Genomic DNA, 20,346 nt, shown 5'->3' on the forward strand with positions numbered 1-20,346 from the left:
CAGGCTGAGGTTTATTGGTCCAGTGCACCTAAGATCATCTCCGTCCGGAACTAACTGAGCCCCAAGCTGAGCGGGGACTTCAGTGGCCAACTGTGACAATGAATACTGGCTTTGCAGACTTAGCTCACAAAAGCCACCTAAGAAGTAGCAGCAGCAGTATGACCCGGGGAAGGAAAATGTAGGGTGTCCAAATTGCCACATTACATTATTGGAAATGTCTAGTCTTCAGCAAATGACTGTGGGACCTACAACTAAGTAACTACTAAACGTTGTAAATATAAAAACTGTTCCTGGGGAAACCGTGACATTAAACTTACTAAACATCTTAAGTGACCTATTTTAGATCCAGAGACAAGGGAAGCCATCTCTAGGGGACTAGGAAAAGCATTAAAACAATGTCTTACCAAATGGGGAACACAGACATAAATTTGTTTTAAAAAAAATTAGGAATTCTGGACTTAAAGGAATAAAAATTTGAGGGAGATTGAAAGAATATTTGACCTAGTAGAAAAATTAGAGAACTTGAAAATGGATGATTATCTAAAAGAAAGCAACAATATCAACAGAAATGAATGCCTGGAAAGACCAGCAGGGCACCACCAAGCAAGTGCGCACAAGTGTGTAAGAGTCCCAAGTGGGAGCGGTGAGTGAAAGGAGACCTGAGATTGTCTGAAGGCAGAATGCCTAAACTCCCCAAGTGTGAAGAAGATGCTCACAGACGCATCTAAGGACCCAGTGAACTCTGGAAGGCTGAAACCAAAGTTGTGTGGTCCTAGATCACCACGATCAAGTCTTTGAAAGACAAAGGATCTCGGAAACAGCAGGAAGAACTCAACAAATTGAGGGCACGTGACACACAAGAACTTCTCAGTGAAATGAAGGCAGTTAAGTCCCACACGCCAAACGCTACAGGAAGATTGGTGAGCAAGGCTTCCGCTCCAATAAAAGAATTCTTCAAAGTGAGGGCAGAGTGAAGCCATGAAATCAGACAAAACAGAGCTTAAGACATTTGCTGTTACAGATCAAAGGAAGAGTGAGGCAGGGCGGCTCACACCTATAATAATATAATATATAATCTCAGCACTGGTGAAGCCAGTATTCCAGAAACTGTAGCTATTGCAAACATTTTCATGCCTAATAATGGTCCCTAAGTTGCATCAGAGACTGAGCTGACAGAAATAGTGAGGATAACAAAACTGTCATCACCGACAATTTCAAGACTTCACTTTCAATAATATATAGAACAAACAGAGAATCAACAAGGAAATACAGCCTTGAATAACACCGCAGACAGCCTTGAAGCTTACAGACACCAGCAGAGTACTCCATCCAACAAAAGCAAACCGTAGAGAATATTCTCCAGGGTAAATCCTATGCCAGGTGATACAATCTCGAAAAATGTCAAAGGATACAATTCATACAAAAAAATTTTCACTTACACAATGGAATGAAAGTCAGAGTCTAATGAGAGACAGGAAGGGTGTGGATGGATGGGAGAGGAGGTGGGGAGGAACTTGGAAGAGTAGAGAGAGGGTATATTATCTGAGGGGGAGAAAATCTACTTTTAATAAAAGAAAAAAATGTCATCCCTGAAATTTGATGTTTCCCAAAAAAGATGGAAAACTTGTTCTCATAAAAAGTTGCACATGAGTGATTGTCCTTTACAGCTGTAAGCAAGATCCACACGAATGTTCATCAGCTGTTAGGTGAATATTCAAAATGTGGCATAGCCATGCAATCTTCAGCCATACAAGAGTGAAGCTCAGACCCATGCTAAAACTTGAATAAACATTGAAAACATTATGGTATGTAGAGAAGCCACATGTAGAGGACCATGTGTAGTGTGGTTTCACATGTGTAGTGTGGTTTCACATGTGTAGTATGGTTTCACATGTGTAGTATGGTTTCACATGTGTAGTATGGTTTCACATGTGTAGTATGGTTTCACATGTGTAGTATGGTTTCATTTACATGAAAAGCCCCAAGTAGGTGAATCTGTAGAAACTGGAAACTAATTCATGATTTCAGGAGCTGAGGCAGGGGAGGGCTGGAGAAGAATTGTTCATGGCACAAGATTTTTCCTGGCACTGGTGAAATGTCCTGAAATTTGATGGTGTGATGGGAGTGCAGCTTCGTGACTGAAAACCACGGAATAATAATTTTACTTTTAATTTTATTATTTGTGTGTATCTGGATGATGAGATGGAGGATAAGGGTGCAACAACATGCATGCGTGGGTCCGAGAGCAGCTTTGTGGAGTGGATTCTCTCTTTCTACCTCCGTGTGGGTTCCAGGGATCAGCCCCACATCATCTACACACTCACACACAAATAAATATCAAAAAAAATTTAGGAAAACTACCTCTTGACAGTATCGCATGGGAGCAGAGTTTCAGAGGATGCATTTGGAGAGAAGCATCAGCATTTTTGCACTGACTTAAGCAGGGCCCTACTGCTCCCCACTGGGCTACTGGTCACTCAAGACCCTCCCACTCTTCCTGTTCAGCCTGTGTGCATCGGGATCACCGAGTTAGCTTGTGCCATCACAAATATATGTAGGGAACACAGAAGGACGGGCCAATCTAACCTGTGCTGAGTCAGCAGCTTGCGGACTTCATGTTCCCCAGCTTTGACCCTCAGCTCTGGGCTGCCTGTCACCTTCTTGCTCAACAAACATCTCTGCCATCTGAACCCTGCTGACCCAGTGACTGCTCCCTTCTATGCCTTCTGACTCCAGCACTCAGTTCAGAGATGCTGAAACCGTCCTGGTCACCCGCTACCATCTTCCTTGAAAATCAATTCTGCAAATGGTATTTGAGCTGATACATATTACATATTGTAATTGATTCAACGTATGTGAATGTGTATATATACATATCATATACATATAAGCTTGTGCATGACAAATATTTGCGTTGTTTGTCAACTTCAAAGCTAAATGCATCGCTCTTTCTGCCACTGCCCTTTGACCTCCAGCCTCTCATCAGACTCTCCCATGCACGGCTTTGCTTTTCAGTTCCTCTGCTGATCGTGAAGCTCACCAGGGTAGGAGCTCATTGGTGCTCCTGTTGTGTGGAAAAGGGTTTTGTGTACAGCAGACGTTCTGCTTACGCTTAATTTAAAGAATGAACAAAAACCTAGTGTGCAAATGTCTTATCAGATCATACTGTATGCGAAGGAAATGAGCAGAGAATGTTAGAGGACCCTAACCTGTGCTCCCTTTCCTGGCAGGGTAGAAAATGAGGAAGCCTTGTGCTGGAGACCCCTGCCTTCTCCCTGGCTCTGTCCAGCTTGCAGCCAGAGGAGGGATCTTTCAGAGACTTAACTCAAACCCATTTGTGATGTGTGGGATACTGATGAGTTGTCATATGCTATTTAAGCTTGCTGAACACGATCTCTGGGAGCAAGGAGGGTTCCTGTCCCAGATTTCAGCATGTTTATGTCAAGTGTCCTCTAAGTTCTGTCAGAAGTGAGCTGGCCTCTTGACTCTGTGACAAGGAGGCAGAAGGAGAACAGAATAGCATAAGAAACTCTGTGTCCTGGAGAACAGCTCAGAGCCAAGCTGTTCCCACACAAGGTCACTACTGCTTGCCCCACGTTATAAAGATGCTTGCACGGGGAGAGAAGACAGAGCCCATCTGTAGGGAGAATGCTCTGCCTGGGCCTTCTGATGCGTTTCCAGGGTGTTTCAGTGTCCTGAGGAGCCAAGGTTCCTCGCTCAACCTTCAGGTCAATCCTCAATCTGATGTTGTATGCATGTGTGGTATATGTGTGTGCATGTGCATGTGTGTATGGTTTTGTGTACGTGTTCTCGTGTGTGTGTGTGTGTGTGTGTGTGTGTGTTAAGAGTTCAATATCAGGAGTCTCTCTTACTATTGACATTATCTCAGTGATGCATGTTGTATGTGGTACATGTACATGAATGTGTATGTATGTGCACAGTGTACATGTCCCAGCATGCACACAAGAAAGCTAGGGCAGAACATTGGGTGCCTTTGCCTATTGCTCTCTGCCTTACTGCCTTGAGACAGTCTCTCACTGATCCAGAACTTGCTGTTTGGGGCAGGCTGTCCAGTCAGTGAAATCTCAGGATCTGCCTCCCTCTTCCCCCAATGCTGGGGTTACAAGCACCTGTGACCATATCCAGCTTTTTATGTGGGTGCTAGAAATACAAATCCAGGTCTTTGTGCTTGCAGAACAAATGCCCTTACCCCTAAACCCATCTTCCTTCGCCCTCTACACTCTATTTTTCAAGACAAAGTCTCTCTCTGAACCTAGAGCTCACAGACTTGGTAAGACCCCAGGGATTGTCCCAGCTCTGTCTCTCTGGTGATGGCGTTGTAGGGATGAGCTGTTTCGTCTGGCTTTGTATGTGTGGGTGCTGAGGATCCAACCTCAGGTCCTCACGCTTTTGTGACAAGCGCTCTGTTTTATCAACTGAGTCGTCTCCCTGGCCCCTGCTGCTTTCCATGGGAACCTGATTACCTCTCAGGACTATGACTTGAATATGAATCACCTGCCTCAAAGGCTCATGTGCCGAAAGCCTGGTCCCCAGCTCGGGATGTTGATTGTAAGGGTGTGAACATCATTAGCAGACTAAGACATCAGTGAGCTCATTTGCTGAATGGGCTTAGGAAGTGGGGACTCAGAGGAATGGGTCGCTGGGAGACGACCTCTAGAGTACACAGGTCATCGCTGGGCCCTTCCTGCTACCTCTGCTTCCCTCCCCCACAGGCCAAGCAGTTTTCCTCCACTGTGCCCTACCTTGCCACAGGTCCAGAAAATGGAGCCAAGTTATCAGGGATTGAAACCTTGAGTCAAAATCTGTTCTCCCCTGAGCCATTTGCCCTCCACCCTCAGTAGATGGTCACTATTGTTATTTGAAAGTGAAATGCTGCCCGCATTCTCATGTATCAAATTCATGATTGTGAGGACTGTAGGGGAACTCCAGGAGGTAGAGGTCAGGGGAGGAAGGGCATCACTGGGCCCCTAGGATGAGGCTTTGAGGTTTTATAGCCTGACCCCACTTCCCCATCTCTCTGCTCCCAGAATGATGCGCTGTGACCATCTCAATCCTCCGGACACGTTGATGGCTTTGTCCTCTCGGGCACTGTGAGCCCAAACACGCCCTCGCTGCCTGCATTGCCAGGGCATTTGTCACAACAGAAAATGAAATGAAAAGATGACTAACACGTCCAGCATGCCTCGGGCAACCTTCAGGCCAGGACATCAGCCTGAGGCAGAAGTGGATGGGGGCACACCAGGCTATGGCCACGCAGTGACGACCCGCCTTCAGACATCTCGTGGGCCAGGCGCAGATGTTCTATTGGTCAAAAGGCCAGCACCACCCCAAATCAGTACCTTTTCCACTCAGGGAGGAGATAGAATCCACAATGCCAACTCCCTGTGATAGGAACAGGAGAAGTGGCCACAGGTACAATTAAGGAAGCCTGTGTGAGGGTGCCGGATCCGACTCACGGCTCGCTCTACCCACCCACCTCTGCAGCTCAGCTCCCTAAGTCATCGCTGATAAGAGCTGCCAGCCTCCATGTTACTCGCTGATGTTCCAGAGAGCTGGGAACAAAGGTCCACTGTGGGCAGGAAAAGCTGAGGTGGCAAAGATCAAACGCAACTTTACCTGGAAGATGATTTGGCCTGGTTCTTGGCCTTCAAAAATAGAGAAGGTCATGGGCTTCAGGGGACCGCTGAACTTCCCCTCTTGGCCGCGGCCGCCCGCCTGTTAATAAGGAAAGAGAAAATGAGCGTCTACTGTGGACATGTAGGGGTCACTTAGGCTTCCATTAGGGGACTGTCTTACCCTGTCACAGTAGTCTGCCATGAACTTCGTGTTGTCTTTTCTCACTGAACCAGGGGAGCTGTCATTCCAAGGGGAAGAATCTCAACTCCCATGTTACCAAGGAGACTTCCAAGAATGAAGCCCAGAGTGAGCATGGGTGTGAGAGGCAGGGACTTAGTGCTTTGACCTAGCTTAAGTCTGTGGCCTCCCAGGAGCCTCTCACGCAGCTCCACCAGCTTTTGGAACACCTTCCACCATGTCTAATATTCTCTGACAACATTTGTGCCACAGTCCCAGCATCCCGAATGGCATTTGTAGTCATCTCAATGACAGTTGAATTTAAAGGGGGAGGGGTATGCACAGGGTCACGTGGCAAATTCTAGTCAAACGGGAACTGCGGTGTTAAGGAATACTTAAAGCTAGTTCACAATTGACCAGCACTTTATGTTCATTTAAAAATAATAAAATCAAAAAGTGTTTACTTCAAACAGTGATCCCTCGTGGTTCTAAAGTCCAAAGACTGTAGGAATCTAAGCAGCCTTCAGAGTCACTGGGATCCAGGCCAGGAAGGTAAGGAAAGTCTACTGTTGCTCAGCTGGTATTGGCGGAAGTCTGTGCTAAGTGCTTTAACCCCGGCCATGACCCGACCTACTGGGGAAGGGTTGTGCAGTGAGCCCTGTTGAGACTAGGCGTAGAAAAGTTGTGTGCCCACAGAGGAACTAGAAGCTGGATTTGAACCTACAACTCTAGAACCGGCCTTCTCAACCCATAGGCATTATTGCCCATCGGGGGTGAAAAAATGTTGGGAGGGAAGCTGGCTGTAGCAGGCGGGGCCTGACTCCTACCATTCCGAACCCTGGAGATCTTCCAAGGCCGAATGGACAGGGCCTCTGTCCCTAACTACAGCTCCTGAAGGGACATGGGGGCAGAGTAGAGCGGGTGGAGAGGCAATCAGTCTTACACCCAAGACCAGAATTCAGGGTCCTAGCTGGGCTGCTGGCGTCTCCTCCTTCCTAAGTGCTCTCTGGGCCCCCATTGTGTGGTGAGCTGAGCTGGCTTAAGTTAGAGTCTGACACATTCATGACCAGTTTTGAAGTGAAGACCTTTCGTTTTCCCTTCTTCATGGAGAACAAGCGGTTGCTTGCCACCAAGCTACTTTCTCCTGGGAATAACCCAGTCAGCGCCCAAGGGACAGGGCGGGTCCTGAACTGCATCTCAGCCACCAGATGTTGACTAGTTGACGCTGCTGGTCTGATTTTAGAAAGGCAAACGAAAGCAAGGGCCTTAAATTTTGATCCTCTCTCCCCTCAATGCGGCAGTTCCTCCAGCAAACTGCCCTTAGCCACTGCCAGTCTCTCTGCTGCCTCCCATCACAGAGGGAGGAAAGTCAAGCATTCCCTCCCAGGCTCCCTTGCAGAAGGAGGCTGAGTCCCATACTTCCTGTTCCTGACAGGAATGGGAAGGTGGGGAGGGAGATGAAGAGGTGAGGTGTTCATTTCCTTTTGGGAAGGACAGATATGGCCGGCATTTTTGCCCTACCCTGTGGTCCTCTGAGAGGCAATTGGCTTTGGGTCTGCAATTGGAGCCCTCACCTGAGCTGTAAGGAGACAAACCAGCTAAAACAGTAGAGGCCCAAAGAGAAAAGCATCCTGCCTCTGAGACACCATGGTAGGGTTGGCCCTGCCCTGAATGTACTACTTGGACCTCCTGTGTCTATGAGGAATAACCCTCCATTTATTTAAGCCCAATTTCCTGTTATTTGCAGCTAAAAGCATCTTTAACTTCCACAATAATTTTCTAGACTTTCAGCCACCTCCTCCTCTCTGAGTTTTAGGAACCTTTCCCTCCTTCTCAGGTCTCCTCAAGCCCCACTACTAGGGAAGGTGAAGCAGGCAGGAGGACCGGGCACGGCTGTCCACGGTCACCTCGGTGGGTCTAAGACAGGGGCAGCATTTTTCTGCGGCTCTCCCAGTAAGCTCCGAGGCTCCACTCAGACCACCCAGCAAGCAATTAGTCTTGCAATTACCCACACCAGTGGAAACTTCATTAGCCCACAGACCTCACGGGCAAGGCTCGGTTTCCCACATACGGACCAGCTAGCACACTACAGGGAAGGAGAGGCCGGTCCAGGGTTCAAAGTCGCCTCCTCGTATCGGAGCAGCAAATCTGCCTTCCCTCCCATTAATACGACTATTGGGGGCCATAAAGATTTCAAAATGAATGTGTACATTATGAGTCACCAAACCCCGCACCGTGGCCAAGCTGAGATGGGCGGCCTGGTGGAAGCGGCAAGAACACAAGACCTTCCATCCCGAAGGAGAAACGCAAGTCACCTCAGACACCAGCAAAGTATTGCCCTCGAGTGCCATGCTCTCTCCCACCTAATGCTGCTTCCTAATTCGTAACCACGTGACTCATTTCCAGCCCAGCTCCCAGCTCTGCCTTAGGTGCTGAGGCTGCAAAGCCAGATAAAATGACCTCCTTCATCAGGAAGGTCAGGGTCCACATGGCTATAGGTGCTGGACGTTGAAATGTCGTGATCCTGATGGCTGGTAGCTATTCAGTGCTTAAGCCGCTCTCCTCTTTGGTTCAAACGGTGAGATTAAAACCACCCCAAAGGACAGAAAACTGAGGTTTAGTGCCCAAAGTGACTCAATCCGTTTCCTATCATGGACAAATGGCAGCCACGAATCCAAAGCTGGATTCAAAAATTTTACTGTCCCCGTATGACAATATGGGTAAAAAAAAAAAAAAAGGACATTTGAAAAGCTAGGAAGAACAGGGCCAGGCAACGGTGCTTGGTGTATCCATGAGACTTCTCCTGGGGACTGAGCAGTGGTCCCCACCTCAACCTTGAAGGAGGTCCTGGAAAGCTTCCATGGTTCCATTTAACAAGGTAAAAAAAAAACTAGGCATGGGGGAGTGATCAAAAGACATGTGTTAAAATGTGCATGTGCATTATGCATAACGTATGTGAGTAAAACCATTAAACATGTAAACTATACAGGCATTTGAAGTCTTAAAATTTAATTTATTGGTTTGAGGTGCCAGAAAAAAAAAAGGAAGCAAGATTTTAGGTGTAGCAGTCTAAAACTTCCTTTTATGGGAGAAAAACAAAGCAAAAATGCTCCTAAAATCGTGGCTCATAAGACAGTGAAACGTTGGACAGCCTTCGGCACCTCAGGGGCCTTGCAAGTAAATCAGGGACTGTCTCCTGCTGTCTCCCCAAGCTCAATGGTTTGGGCCTGGCTTCCTTTCAGTTACATGCCCAAAGCCTGTCAGACAACAACAACACAAGACATGGCTGAAGACAGGCTTAAGTAGGAACCTCCAAGCCGCTTATGAATATAAAAACACAGAGTGTAGAAACATAAGAACAGGTGTAGAAACATAAGAACAGGAGAAAAAATCATTTCTTGATGTGTTTCTGTGGTTGGTTTTCATGATTGTTTAAAGTTAAAGATTAGGTGACAGACTGACAGAGACACGGCTGCCTTTCCTCTCTGCAGCCAGAGGCGACAGGTGAAGGGTGGGTCGGGTTTAAACTCAGGGCTGTAGCTCAGTGATGCCTGTCTGTGTGCTAGGACCTGGGTTTGGGCCTCGGTATCATAAAAATAAACCAATAAAGCCACAAACATTGAGCTAAGCCAGGCCTATGACAGGGTTTATTGGCTTCTAAGAATTGAGGCTATCGTGTCCCCTTCAGTGATGGGCAGCCACGGGGCTTGAAGACCCTTCCTTAGATACAGCCCGTGAGAACATATCGCACCCATTCTATACGATGACTTAATTTTGATTGGCCACCTTTAAAAAGAGCAGGGCTGACCGTTCTTGACATGGTGTGGAGCAGAAGGACGTCGGAATACGTCCTATGAACCCCCTTTGCGCTTACCAAATAAAGTGTGAGAAGACATAGGAAGTGGAGCCAGGCGGAGGCCATCATGCTATCTTCCCTTGGACTCCTGGGAGGGAAGCAGAGATAAAAGATGTTAGCTACTAGACTATTAAATCATATCTTTCCAACACCCAGAATCTTCGGGGAATATCCTGTCACCAACCTAGCACAATAGGATCCCGAGAGGCCAGCTCTCCACCATGTGGAATGCCCACTCTTCCAGAAACTTCTCTAGCCCCGTCCAAAGCCATGCACCAACCAATGTCCCTAGATGGGCTCTGTGATTTCATTTCTGTAATTGCCTTTCTTCGCATGAGTCTTAAATCATAGGCATAACATATTTCTTTCACCCAGTTTTGTTCCGTGTTTTGTTTCATGATTTTTATTCGTTCCCAAAAACGAGGAGATGTGCTGCAGCCGATGCCAGGAGAGCTAGGTCAGAGAATTTACATGGTTCAAAGCTGCAAATGCATGAGATGCCTCAATCTTTCCTTGCAGGGAAGTCAAGGGTCTACAACCCTCGGGACCTCACCTGCCGCCTCCTCGGTCTTCTGACTATTTGTGCAGCCTGTGATCTCAATTGCTCCTAAAGAACCCATGCTATTTGCCCACCCCTCCTTAAGGCACACATTGCACAGAAATTTAACTTGCATCCTGACATTGTGTCATGACAAACTGAATCCAGTGCACAGATAGAATTCCCACTTGGCCTGCTAGGGAACATGGCTGCCTATGGCCTGCTAGGGAGCATGGCTGCCTATGACCATACCAGACTGCCAAAGTCAAAATAAATAGAATTCCCACCTGGCCTGCTAGGGAGCATGGCTGCCTATGGCCTGCTAGGGAGCGTGGCTGCCTATGGCCATACCAGACTGCCAAAGTCAAAATAAATAGAATTCCCACCTGGCCTGCTAGGGAGCATGGCTGCCTATGGCCTGCTAGGGAGCGTGGCTGCCTATGGTCATACCAGACTGCCAAAGTCAAAATAAATAAAATGTGAAAGAACAAACAAGACATCAAAGCTTGTATTCATTTCATTAAATTCCAAGCCAGTTCATTGCTGTACTTCGGGATTATGGATGAGCCTGATTAGTTCATCTGTTTGTGGTTTTCTACGTTGACTATGTATTACTAATATCAATTGCATAGAAAAATGATTAAAACTTTATGGCCTTAAGAGGAACATGCTATTCCACTTTAGCCTCACCAGAGCCCTGGGAGACAAAAACAACATATGCCATCACCTTCAGACCTCCTGGTTGAAATGCCCTTCGAGTCAGCGCGGAGCAGGGCAGACCATGGCATATAGCCAGGCCGCCCAGGCTGCTGCCCAGCCTTATTTCAACCATAAGTAAACAATTTCACTGCTCCGTACTTCAGCTTCCTCATGTGGAAAATGCCTCGTGATTACATAATGACAGGCGTGAAATAAAAAATAATAAGGAATTCTTGTTGGAATGTTAAGGATTCAAAGTTGAGCAATCTGCCTGAAGCCCCTTAGGTCAGAAGTGGCCTGGGCAGATATCTCACGAGATAGGTGAACTCCAAACTCCAAAACTCCAAAGCTTCTTTCCATTTCTTCTTCTATGCATATGCAGAGGCAAAGACACACACCACACGGCCACACAGGTGGAGGCATTTATACAGTGCCCCATCCTCACACACCATCTCAGTTAAACACCTCTCCTGAGTTCCCATTCCTATTTTAAGAAAAACTAGAATTATGGTCCTTCTGGAGTCTTAGATTCCTAAATTCCCTGACTGTTTAAAATTTAGTGTTTGTAGCAGAATAAATTTGGTTGACATGCCAAATATTTTAGTTTAAACTCATTATAATTAAATACAAATGACATGGTTTTTTTTAACTATTGAGGATTGCTTATTTGGTTTGGGAAAACGTTGAAACAAATTATGAGTCTTCCATATTCTAGAATAGTGTGATAGGAAATACAAAGACAAAGAAATAGTAAGATAGAAAATACATATATCCACAAATTCCTAATCTACAGATTCAACTAGCCACAGGTTTAAAAAAAAAAAAAAAGACCAGAAGTGGCTGGGGGCATGTGTCAGCCTTACGCACATGAGAAAGTTGTTTCTTATCATTCCCAAAGCCGGACAATGTAACAATTTCCACGGCATTTACAACCAGCCAGGCACTCAGGCTAGTGAGATGTCCCAGACAGAAAGTGTGGTACCGAAAAATAAGATTGTCGTGAGTGAGTGACAAGAAACCATCATGTCAAGCCAAGTGCAGCAGACTTGGAAGGCAAATGCTGAATTGTTTCCCCTTATATGCAAAACCTAGTCTTAAAATGCACTACGCCTGGCTGTGGTGCACACTCTAATCCCAGCACTCGGGAGGCAGAGGCAGGAGGATCTCTGTGAGTTCAAGGCCCGCCTGCTCTTCAGAAAGAGTTCTAGGGCAGCCAGGGATACATAGAGACAGGAAACAAAACGGAAAGTGATACGTGTGTCTGTGCTTCTGTTTTTGTGTTTGGAAGTCATGAAATCAGAGAGGAAATTATGAAGAGGAAGGAAGAGATTTCAGGGGTACAGGTGATAGAGTGAAGCAGTACAATGAGGAAGACTGGCAGGAAGGGGAAAGAAAAACACGGGAGCCAACCTTAAAAGTTAATTATTCTTAAATAAAAACCAATTATGCGTTTAAGTAATAGAAGCTGGCTTGGAGTGTACAAGAGGAGGCGGGTGGTTACCTACATGGCACCCTGTTACCTAGGGCCTGGATCTGGTATGTGTAGATGTCCTAGATACCCAGGGGGTCTTCATGGATACTGGGGTGTGTGTGTTCTTAAGCTTAACTTCCTGTTTAACATGAGCGAAATGCACACAGCCAGTTATCAGCCTGTAGTTTCCTGATACCAGTGAAGCCGAGCTGAGACGCGGAGTACTGGTCCTCACATTCCTCCCCAGCCAGGACCTTCACAGGCTCTGCCCGCTCTATGCCCTTATCTGCCACTCCCTCCCACACCCTGGCCACTGTGCCCTTTGCCCAGATCTGTGTCCTGCCCGCTGAGCTCCACCCCACCTGCCACAGGCCTGGGGCACAGACAATGAACAGCAGGATTTGCCTAACAAAGTCTGTGTGAGCTCCACTCTCACTCTGCCTCTGCTCCTCTCTGCCAACAGCGTCCAGCTCGCTCGTTTGCCAGGCTTCTTAACTGCGCCAGATAGGACACCTGGGTCTGCCATTGCAGAGCTGGGCCCTGCTTGTCCTCCCTTCAGGAAGGCATTCTTGATCTCCAGACAGAGGCCTCTTCCTTCTAAACATCCTCATCTTCTTATTTATCATTTATTGACTGATTGATTTATCGATCCTTTATTTACTGATAATACTACCTCTAATAAAAAGTAAAGACCTCTGGGGTAGAGATATTGCTACTTTTTTAACCTCCCAGAGTGCTCCATACCATAATATAGTCAGATCTTAACAGATGTGGGTTAGGCTCTACAGTATTCATCATTGCCTATCATGGAAAGCCTATTAATTTGCCCTCATCTATAAGCCTTCAGAATAAATATTATTCTCATAAAAGTAACTATTCACTAATTTGAGATTTAAAGCCTAATCTTCATGCATAGTACATTAATTCTTTTTTATTGACGAAGGGGGTTATGTCTCTGTGAAATGCTATAATAATTTTTGCTCCAATAAATGGTTGAGAAACAGTTGGAATATGTCCTCTTCCACTGAACTGATTTTTTTTTGGACTCTTGAATCATGCAAAGAAATACAAGTTGAATGACAGAAAAAAAAATCAGTATTAATAAAATGAACTTCTTATCATCGTCGGGGATAGTGATCCAAAGACTCCCAGGACAGTTTCCTGTGGGAGGGAGAAGTAACCACTTGCCACATCTCTGTAAGGGGTGTCACATGTATCTGAGGACAATCCACGCCATGAAGTTGTAAGAAGCGTGGAGTCTGGAGACCGATTGTCTGGGTCGGGCTTCTGCACCTTCGCCAGTGAGAGCTGGAGGAGTCGGGATTAATCCTGGAACAGGGCGTGTCAGCCTGCAGCCTGGGCTTTCTCAGTCAGAGCTTTAAATGCTGTGGGCTTGAACATCTCCTCTCACTGCCTGCTTTCCGGTTCCCCCGCTCCTCAGGCAATAGCCCCCACGTCGCCTCCAGATAGACCTGCGGGGCTGCAAGTGCAGGCCTTTCTCCGAGGATTCGGAGCGCACTACACCAAGGCTAGAATCATGCCCGGAGCTTTGCTCTCTCACGCAGGTCTTTCTCTTATTTCCTCTTTGCAGGAACATGACTCACTGGGTGACTCTCAGACCCTGGGTCATGAGGACTCTGACCGGAAACCACTGAAGCCGTCTGAAGGCACTGACATCCACCTCAGAGGACGCTCAGAGAGACCACCTGAGCAGAGCTTAGTTGACCGTCCCATAACCCCGTGGCATCTCCTCTGCTTGAAAATTTGGCTATTGTCAAGGTCTCCCTCAGGTGCAAAGACCGGTTCAGACAGTTCCTATGGTAACTATCTGAAAGGCCAAGCTTACCTGCAGTGACAAAGGTCAAAGGTTCTGGGCTCTTAAGGAGTTTTAAACAGAAGACCTCAGTCACCTCACCCAGCAGGTGGCTTATCAGGACCTTGACCTCGAATTGGAACTCTCTCTAGGAGAGGTTCCTTAACCAGTCCGCCATAGCCCAGAAGTCACGGGCATCCCTGCGGCCTGCACAGGATCCCAGCACAAAGGCAGTCGGCACTTACTGGAAACAAATCACTCGACTCTGAGACTTTCATATGAATTATCTTTTTTTTCCCCCCTCAGAGGAAGAAAAGCAGATGAAGCAGATATCACATGCATTTGGGATGAATGTGTTAAGGAACTCTGACCAGGGCCACCACACTGCCACATTCACCTCCAGGCCTGTGCTCTAGACTGCGGACTCTTCTACCTGAGAGAATCACGTTCACCCATTAAGCCCTTCCACAAATTTAAAAAGATTTTCCTTGTACTTCATGGTTGTTCTTCCTCTTCCTACACTAACGTGACTCACCCTGCCCTAACACACATGCCTCATACCATGCCAAGGCCAAGGTTGTGTCAATCTGAGAGATTTGTTCTTGTCCAGAACCTATTTGTTTGTATGTTGTTCCCCGGTCCCCTCTGAGCCTCACTCCAGGAGTCTCTGATGTTTTAACCAAGCCTATGTGATCGGCTGAACATTGTATCTTCCTCCCAAGTTCATATGTCAGAGTGCTAACTCCCAGTTTCCTCAACACGTGATCTCGTGTTGGATTCTTCATAGAAAACGAAGTCAAAATGAGGACGTCAGGGTGGGTCCTACTCCAAGATGGCTGCTGTCCCTATAAAAATGGGGAACTTGGCCATAGATTCACAGACAAGAAAGATGACCACTTTGAACATGAAGGCAGCCATCTACAAGCCCAGGAGAGTAACCTGGGACAGAATTTCCTCCACAGACCTCAGCAGGAAACCTGCAGATACCTAGGTCTTCAACTTGAGCTCCAGAACTGTGGATTCTGTTGCAGTCATTCATTCCTAACTTTGACTGGACAAGGTGCTGCCACCCGAGGACAGGGTGGCCTCCAAGGAGCCTTTTTAATGCTAATACGTTATTATACATACATGGCATCCCCAAGGTGACACTCGAAGCACCCGCATGAGCAGTTCTCTTGCTGGTCTCTAAGGCTTTCTGATGGTTGGAAACACTCTTGTTGTTTCTCTGCTTCTCTGGGTAGTGACAGGCACTTTCTAGGTCTCCAACTTCTAAAGCTGCGGAAACTCAACCTGCAAACATCGGCACACACACACACACACACACACACACACACACACACACACACACCTGCTGAAAAGCTAAGTGCTATGCAAATCTTAAATAAGGTCAATCATCTTGTTTTGTTTGGCTTCGGGGGGAAGAGGAGACACAGTGCACTTTGGAATAACTCATCCAACATTGAGGAATGAGCCATGAAAGAAAGAAAGAAAGGAAGGAAGGAAGGAAGGAAGGAAGGAAGGAAGGAGGGAGGGAGGGAGAGAGGGAGGGAGGGAGGAGGGAGGGAGGGAGGAAGGAGGGAGGGAGGAAAGAAGAAGGGAGGGAGGGAGGAAGAGAAGGAGGGAAGAAGAAAGAAAGAAAGAAAGAAAGAAAGAAAGAAAGAAAGAAAGAAAGAAAGAGAGAGAGAGAGAGAGAGAGGGAGGGAGGGAGGGAGGGAGGGGGGAGGGAAGAAGGAAGGAAGGAAGGAAGGAAGGAAGGAAGGAAGGAAGGAAGGAAGGTTAGAAGGATATGAAATGAATTTATCACAGGGTGGTGTGGGCAGGAGAGGTTGTGACTGGATTCATAACACCAGCACGACCAAGCAGCGCCGTGTAGCCTGTGTATCGTTTATTTTACAGCTGCATTGTATATTGCAAAGAGCAGCATAAATCTTAGGGCAAGGCCAGATATGAATAAAGATCGGACGAAAAGCTGGCTCACACCATTGCTTACCGAGCCATGCCGAGGTCACCCAAGCCCATCTTCTGCCCTGGCTCACAAATCACCGGCCCAAGTTACATCAGTAAGTAGGAACTGACCGGTTTGCACTCTTGACAAATAGGGGACCCAATTAACGCAACTCTTAATCAGCTAGAAGCAAGCACCCAGGTGTAAAATGAGGCCTGCTACCTCACGCTGCTGACTGATGCTCCTGAGACGGAATCGGCGGTGCTCAGAGCTGAAGGAAAAGAAAGGAGGAAAGAGGGAGGAAGGGGAGTGCCCACATCTACCCCAGGTCCCCACAAAAACACAAGCTTTTTGGTCTCACTGAACTTCACAGTGTAGATAAGCTGGTCTCTAAATATAAGAATCTGGACTTAAGCATCCAATATTGGTGGTGATGATTTTATCGGCAGGTTCAGGATGAGGTACGTGAATTCACAAGAGGATAGGTAGTTCCCCTGGAGAAGCCAAAAGTGATTTAAATTTACGTGATTAATTATAATAGGGATTACTAACCTTTATTAAAGAAAAAGTAGAGCTCTCAGGGATATTTTCATGAGGAACATGATCACGGTCTCCTGGCTGGCTTTCTTTCAACCTAGCAGGCTCACAAGCTAGACAAGGACTAGGATAGCTGAGAAGAACAGGTCTGCACCCCAAGGCTATGCTTGAATGAGAATCTCTGGCTTGAACGAGAAACCCAGAGATTTGGGAATCTGAACACTTGATCCCCACTTGGTGTGCTATTTGGGGCGATGGTACAGCCTTGAGGGAGGAAGTAAATCATTCAGGGAGTACCTTGAGGGTTCCCAGCCTTGTCTGACTTTTCAGCTGACTGCAGCTTCAGGCTGCAGTTGGAAATGCGATCTTCCAGATTCTCGCTCTTGCCGCCTTGCCTAGTGCTGATTGCCGGGTCCCACCCAGTCCTTCCCATTGTGGGCTACCCCTCTCTGAAGCCACAGACCCTAATAAACACTTCCTTCTCAGCTGTCCTGACATTTACCACAGGAGTAGAAAAATGACTATTGAAGAAGGCAGTTCCCAGGAGAAAAGTACGCCAGTGAACAGAGGGATGGGGGCATTGATGTGGGCATAGAAACACGCTTCTTGTCAGGCAGTGGTGGTACATGCTTTTAATCCCAGCTCTTGGGAGGCAGAGGCAGGTGGTTCTCTGGGTTTGAGGCCAGGCTGATCTACAGTAGCTAGTTCCAGAACAGGCTTCAAAGCTACAGAGAAACCCAGTCTTGAAAAACAGAAGAAGAAGAAGAAGAAGAAGAAGAAGAAGAAGAAGAAGAAGAAGAAGAAGAAGAAGAAGAAGAAGAAGAAGAAGAAGAAGAAGAAGAAGAAGAAGAAGAAGAAGAAGAAAAGAAATATGCTTTTCCCATAGCTCTGCATGCCCTAAGTGGGCAGGTTATAGCCCAGGCACCCTAGGAGAGGTACAAAAGAACTCCATATATAGAAGACCACTACCATGACCTAAAGACACAGAGAGAGGAATTGCTACTTCTCATAAAACATGGCTTGATTTTTTTTAATGAAGGCTTCTTTTGTATCAAGCAGTGTTTCTTCATGTGGATGAAGCGTAAGATCACACACGCTGGCCTCCAAATTCAAGAAGAGATAAACCTAAATTTCATTCTATACCAAGATATTGAAGGATGTAAAAGAGTCACCATTTGCTACTGTACTAGTCAACTTGCAAGATGACCTTGAGGCAACCACAATATCATATATAAGTAAGCAAACGCACAGCCACGCTCAAGTGCAGGAGGCCAACGGTCTCCCTCCGACGTTTACATCTTAACGGATGACGTTTGCAGAGGAGAGGAAAACGAATTTATCTTAATTCTTCCTAATGAAGGGTGCCTAACCCTAAACAGTTTATAATGGATTGGATGTCTTTAAAACCTTGCCTTTACTCAACATTTGCTAAAGCTAAGCACTTTGGAAAAGCTATTCATTTGAATACATCAACCCTGTGATGTGGGTCCCCTTATCATACAAGTCAGGAAACTAAGCTCAGGGAAGTTAAGCAAAGGTTTTGTTGACTGAATGTAGAGACTCGAGAAGGAGCCACACGCCAGGCAGCAGGCATAGGAGGAAGATGTTCATCTCTAAACATCTTCCAAAATCCAGGGCTAGCATTCTGACTCCCTCCCACTCAAGACTGCATGTGGCACTTGCCTAGCCTGCATGTGGCCCTGGATTTAACCCCTGGCATCAGAGAAAAAACATACCTACAAGTCATAAGCTTTTAAATGTGGCAAGAAATTACTGAATCTTAATATCTTGGATAAAATTTAAATTGCCATCATTACAGAATATTTTTAAGAAAAATTAAGGTTTTCTTTCAGCACTGACACAACTACCAAGTGTGGACTAATCTGTTACATATTGCTTACGTGAAAAATATCTGTTATGATAGAATTAATAATAGTTGAGCTACTGGATGATTATCTGATTGTGTTACGTTAACGTATCTCAAGGCAAAGTTGGTTACTGTTGGTTCATATAACTTACAAATGGCGACTGGATCTGTCCCCAAGAAAATACCCTACATCTTCCCTTGTTTAAGCAATCAATGGGTAGGCCAGAGAAAGGCTAAACCCATATAAATTAAACACCAGAGATTTCTGAATGAATACAATCTTACAACAACAAATAAGTGTTATCCCTCCTCTGCACTGTGTTTACTTGTGGACCTTATGAAAACGGAACAAAACAACACCCATCATTGCTTCCCAGAGTTACCTCTCTAGACAGAAGTGGAACATGTTTTCTTTCTCGGTCCCTCCTTTGATGGGACACTAGTTATACTTTGACTTTTGTAAGAGAAAGAAGTTATTGTGCACGTGATGGCCCATCTTCAGCAGTAGTAGCTTCCTTCAGGGCTTATCTGAGTGATCTCCAAACCTCAAGACTTACATGGGAAGTAGCTGAGGGACTTCTAACCTTTATGTGTACTGTCTGTCAGAACTCAATCACTTTATCATTCTAATTAAGTCAGATCCCATGTTCTTAGCATAACTTTGTGTGTGTGTGCATGTGTGTGTGTGTGCATGTGTGTGTGTATGACGTAGGAAGATCTTTCTGAAAGGTTGTGATGTTACACTCCTATAACCCCAGCATGCACGAGAATCACAAGCTGAAGTGTGGCCTACGCTACAGCGAGTGGCCATCTAAAAAGACTGTTTTCTGTGGCATTACAGCTTTTGTCTTCTTTTCCTACAGAGCAAACAGCAACGCATCAGCTTGGCCTGGCTCAGTTACCCAGACTTTCTCTGGGAAGAGAAGCGGGTGTTCACGGAGTGTCCACCATTGCAGTAAGCACTCTACCTAAGTATTTGCTGCTCATGATCCCCCATTTAGGCAGGATACATGTTATCTAAATGGAAAAGATCAGGGTTCAGAGGACATAAGGACTCTGCCTCATGTGTTCTAGCCGATCAAGGATGAAAGTGGCCCAACCCAACCGGCCAACCCCGAAGACTCATAAAGCATACGTCCCGCAGTCAACTGTAGACTCCCGGAAAGATCCCTTTCGTTTCTGTAGAGAGCCTCGATGTTGCCTGTTTTTCCTGTCATCTGAATGTGTACTCTCTTCTTTTAAACAATGCCTTGCTGAACTTACATCCTTATAGGAAAATAAAGACAGGAAAGTGTCAGAGAAGGCACAGCATGAACAGTCTGGTTGGCACACCCTACTACGGGAGCCTCTGTTCACATCTATAAAGTCACCTGTAATCAAGAAACACAGGCAATGACCAAAACTACAAAGATTGATTCCAAGTGAGACATGACGTCTCAAGAGTACCTCACGAGCAAATAATCCATCAGCCATGAGGGGAATCAGAAGGCAACACACGCAAATGCACACTCACACACTCACACACATACACACTCTCTCACACATATACACACACTCTCGCACATACACTCACATACTCTCACACACTCACACACACACTCACACACTCTCACACACACTCACTCACACACACACACAGCAGCAGCAGTAGCAGCCTCCCTTTTCCAACTGTGTGACAGAACTGGTTCTCTCCTTTTTATTCTTATTCTAGAACTTTCTTTAAAAGCCTTCTTTCTCCTCAGTGCCTCCCCTTCCCACCACATCCCTGTCTGTCCCAAGAATCAGACACTGTATTTGTCTTCTCTG

The 20,346-nt window shown here is 46.3% G+C and overlaps 1 protein-coding gene across 1 annotated transcript in view; it reads right to left on the minus strand.

Moving 5' to 3' along the window:
* The window catches only part of Cdh17 (cadherin 17), a 53,817-nt gene that overhangs the window by 32,962 nt on the left and 509 nt on the right, over nucleotides 1-20,346 (minus strand). The window contains exons 2-3 of the mRNA XM_048420230.3: nucleotides 9,689-9,758; nucleotides 5,638-5,736 (exon numbers count right to left, since the gene is read on the minus strand). Of these exons, the coding sequence (XP_048276187.3) occupies nucleotides 5,638-5,736; nucleotides 9,689-9,739 (150 nt within the window). The 5' untranslated portion in view covers nucleotides 9,740-9,758. The remainder of the gene's footprint in view (nucleotides 1-5,637; nucleotides 5,737-9,688; nucleotides 9,759-20,346) is intronic.

The sequence above is a fragment of the Myodes glareolus genome, chromosome 16, assembly GCF_982192425.1.
Source record: "Myodes glareolus chromosome 16, mMyoGla1.1, whole genome shotgun sequence".
In the NCBI taxonomy this organism is placed as follows: domain Eukaryota; kingdom Metazoa; phylum Chordata; class Mammalia; order Rodentia; family Cricetidae; genus Myodes; species Myodes glareolus.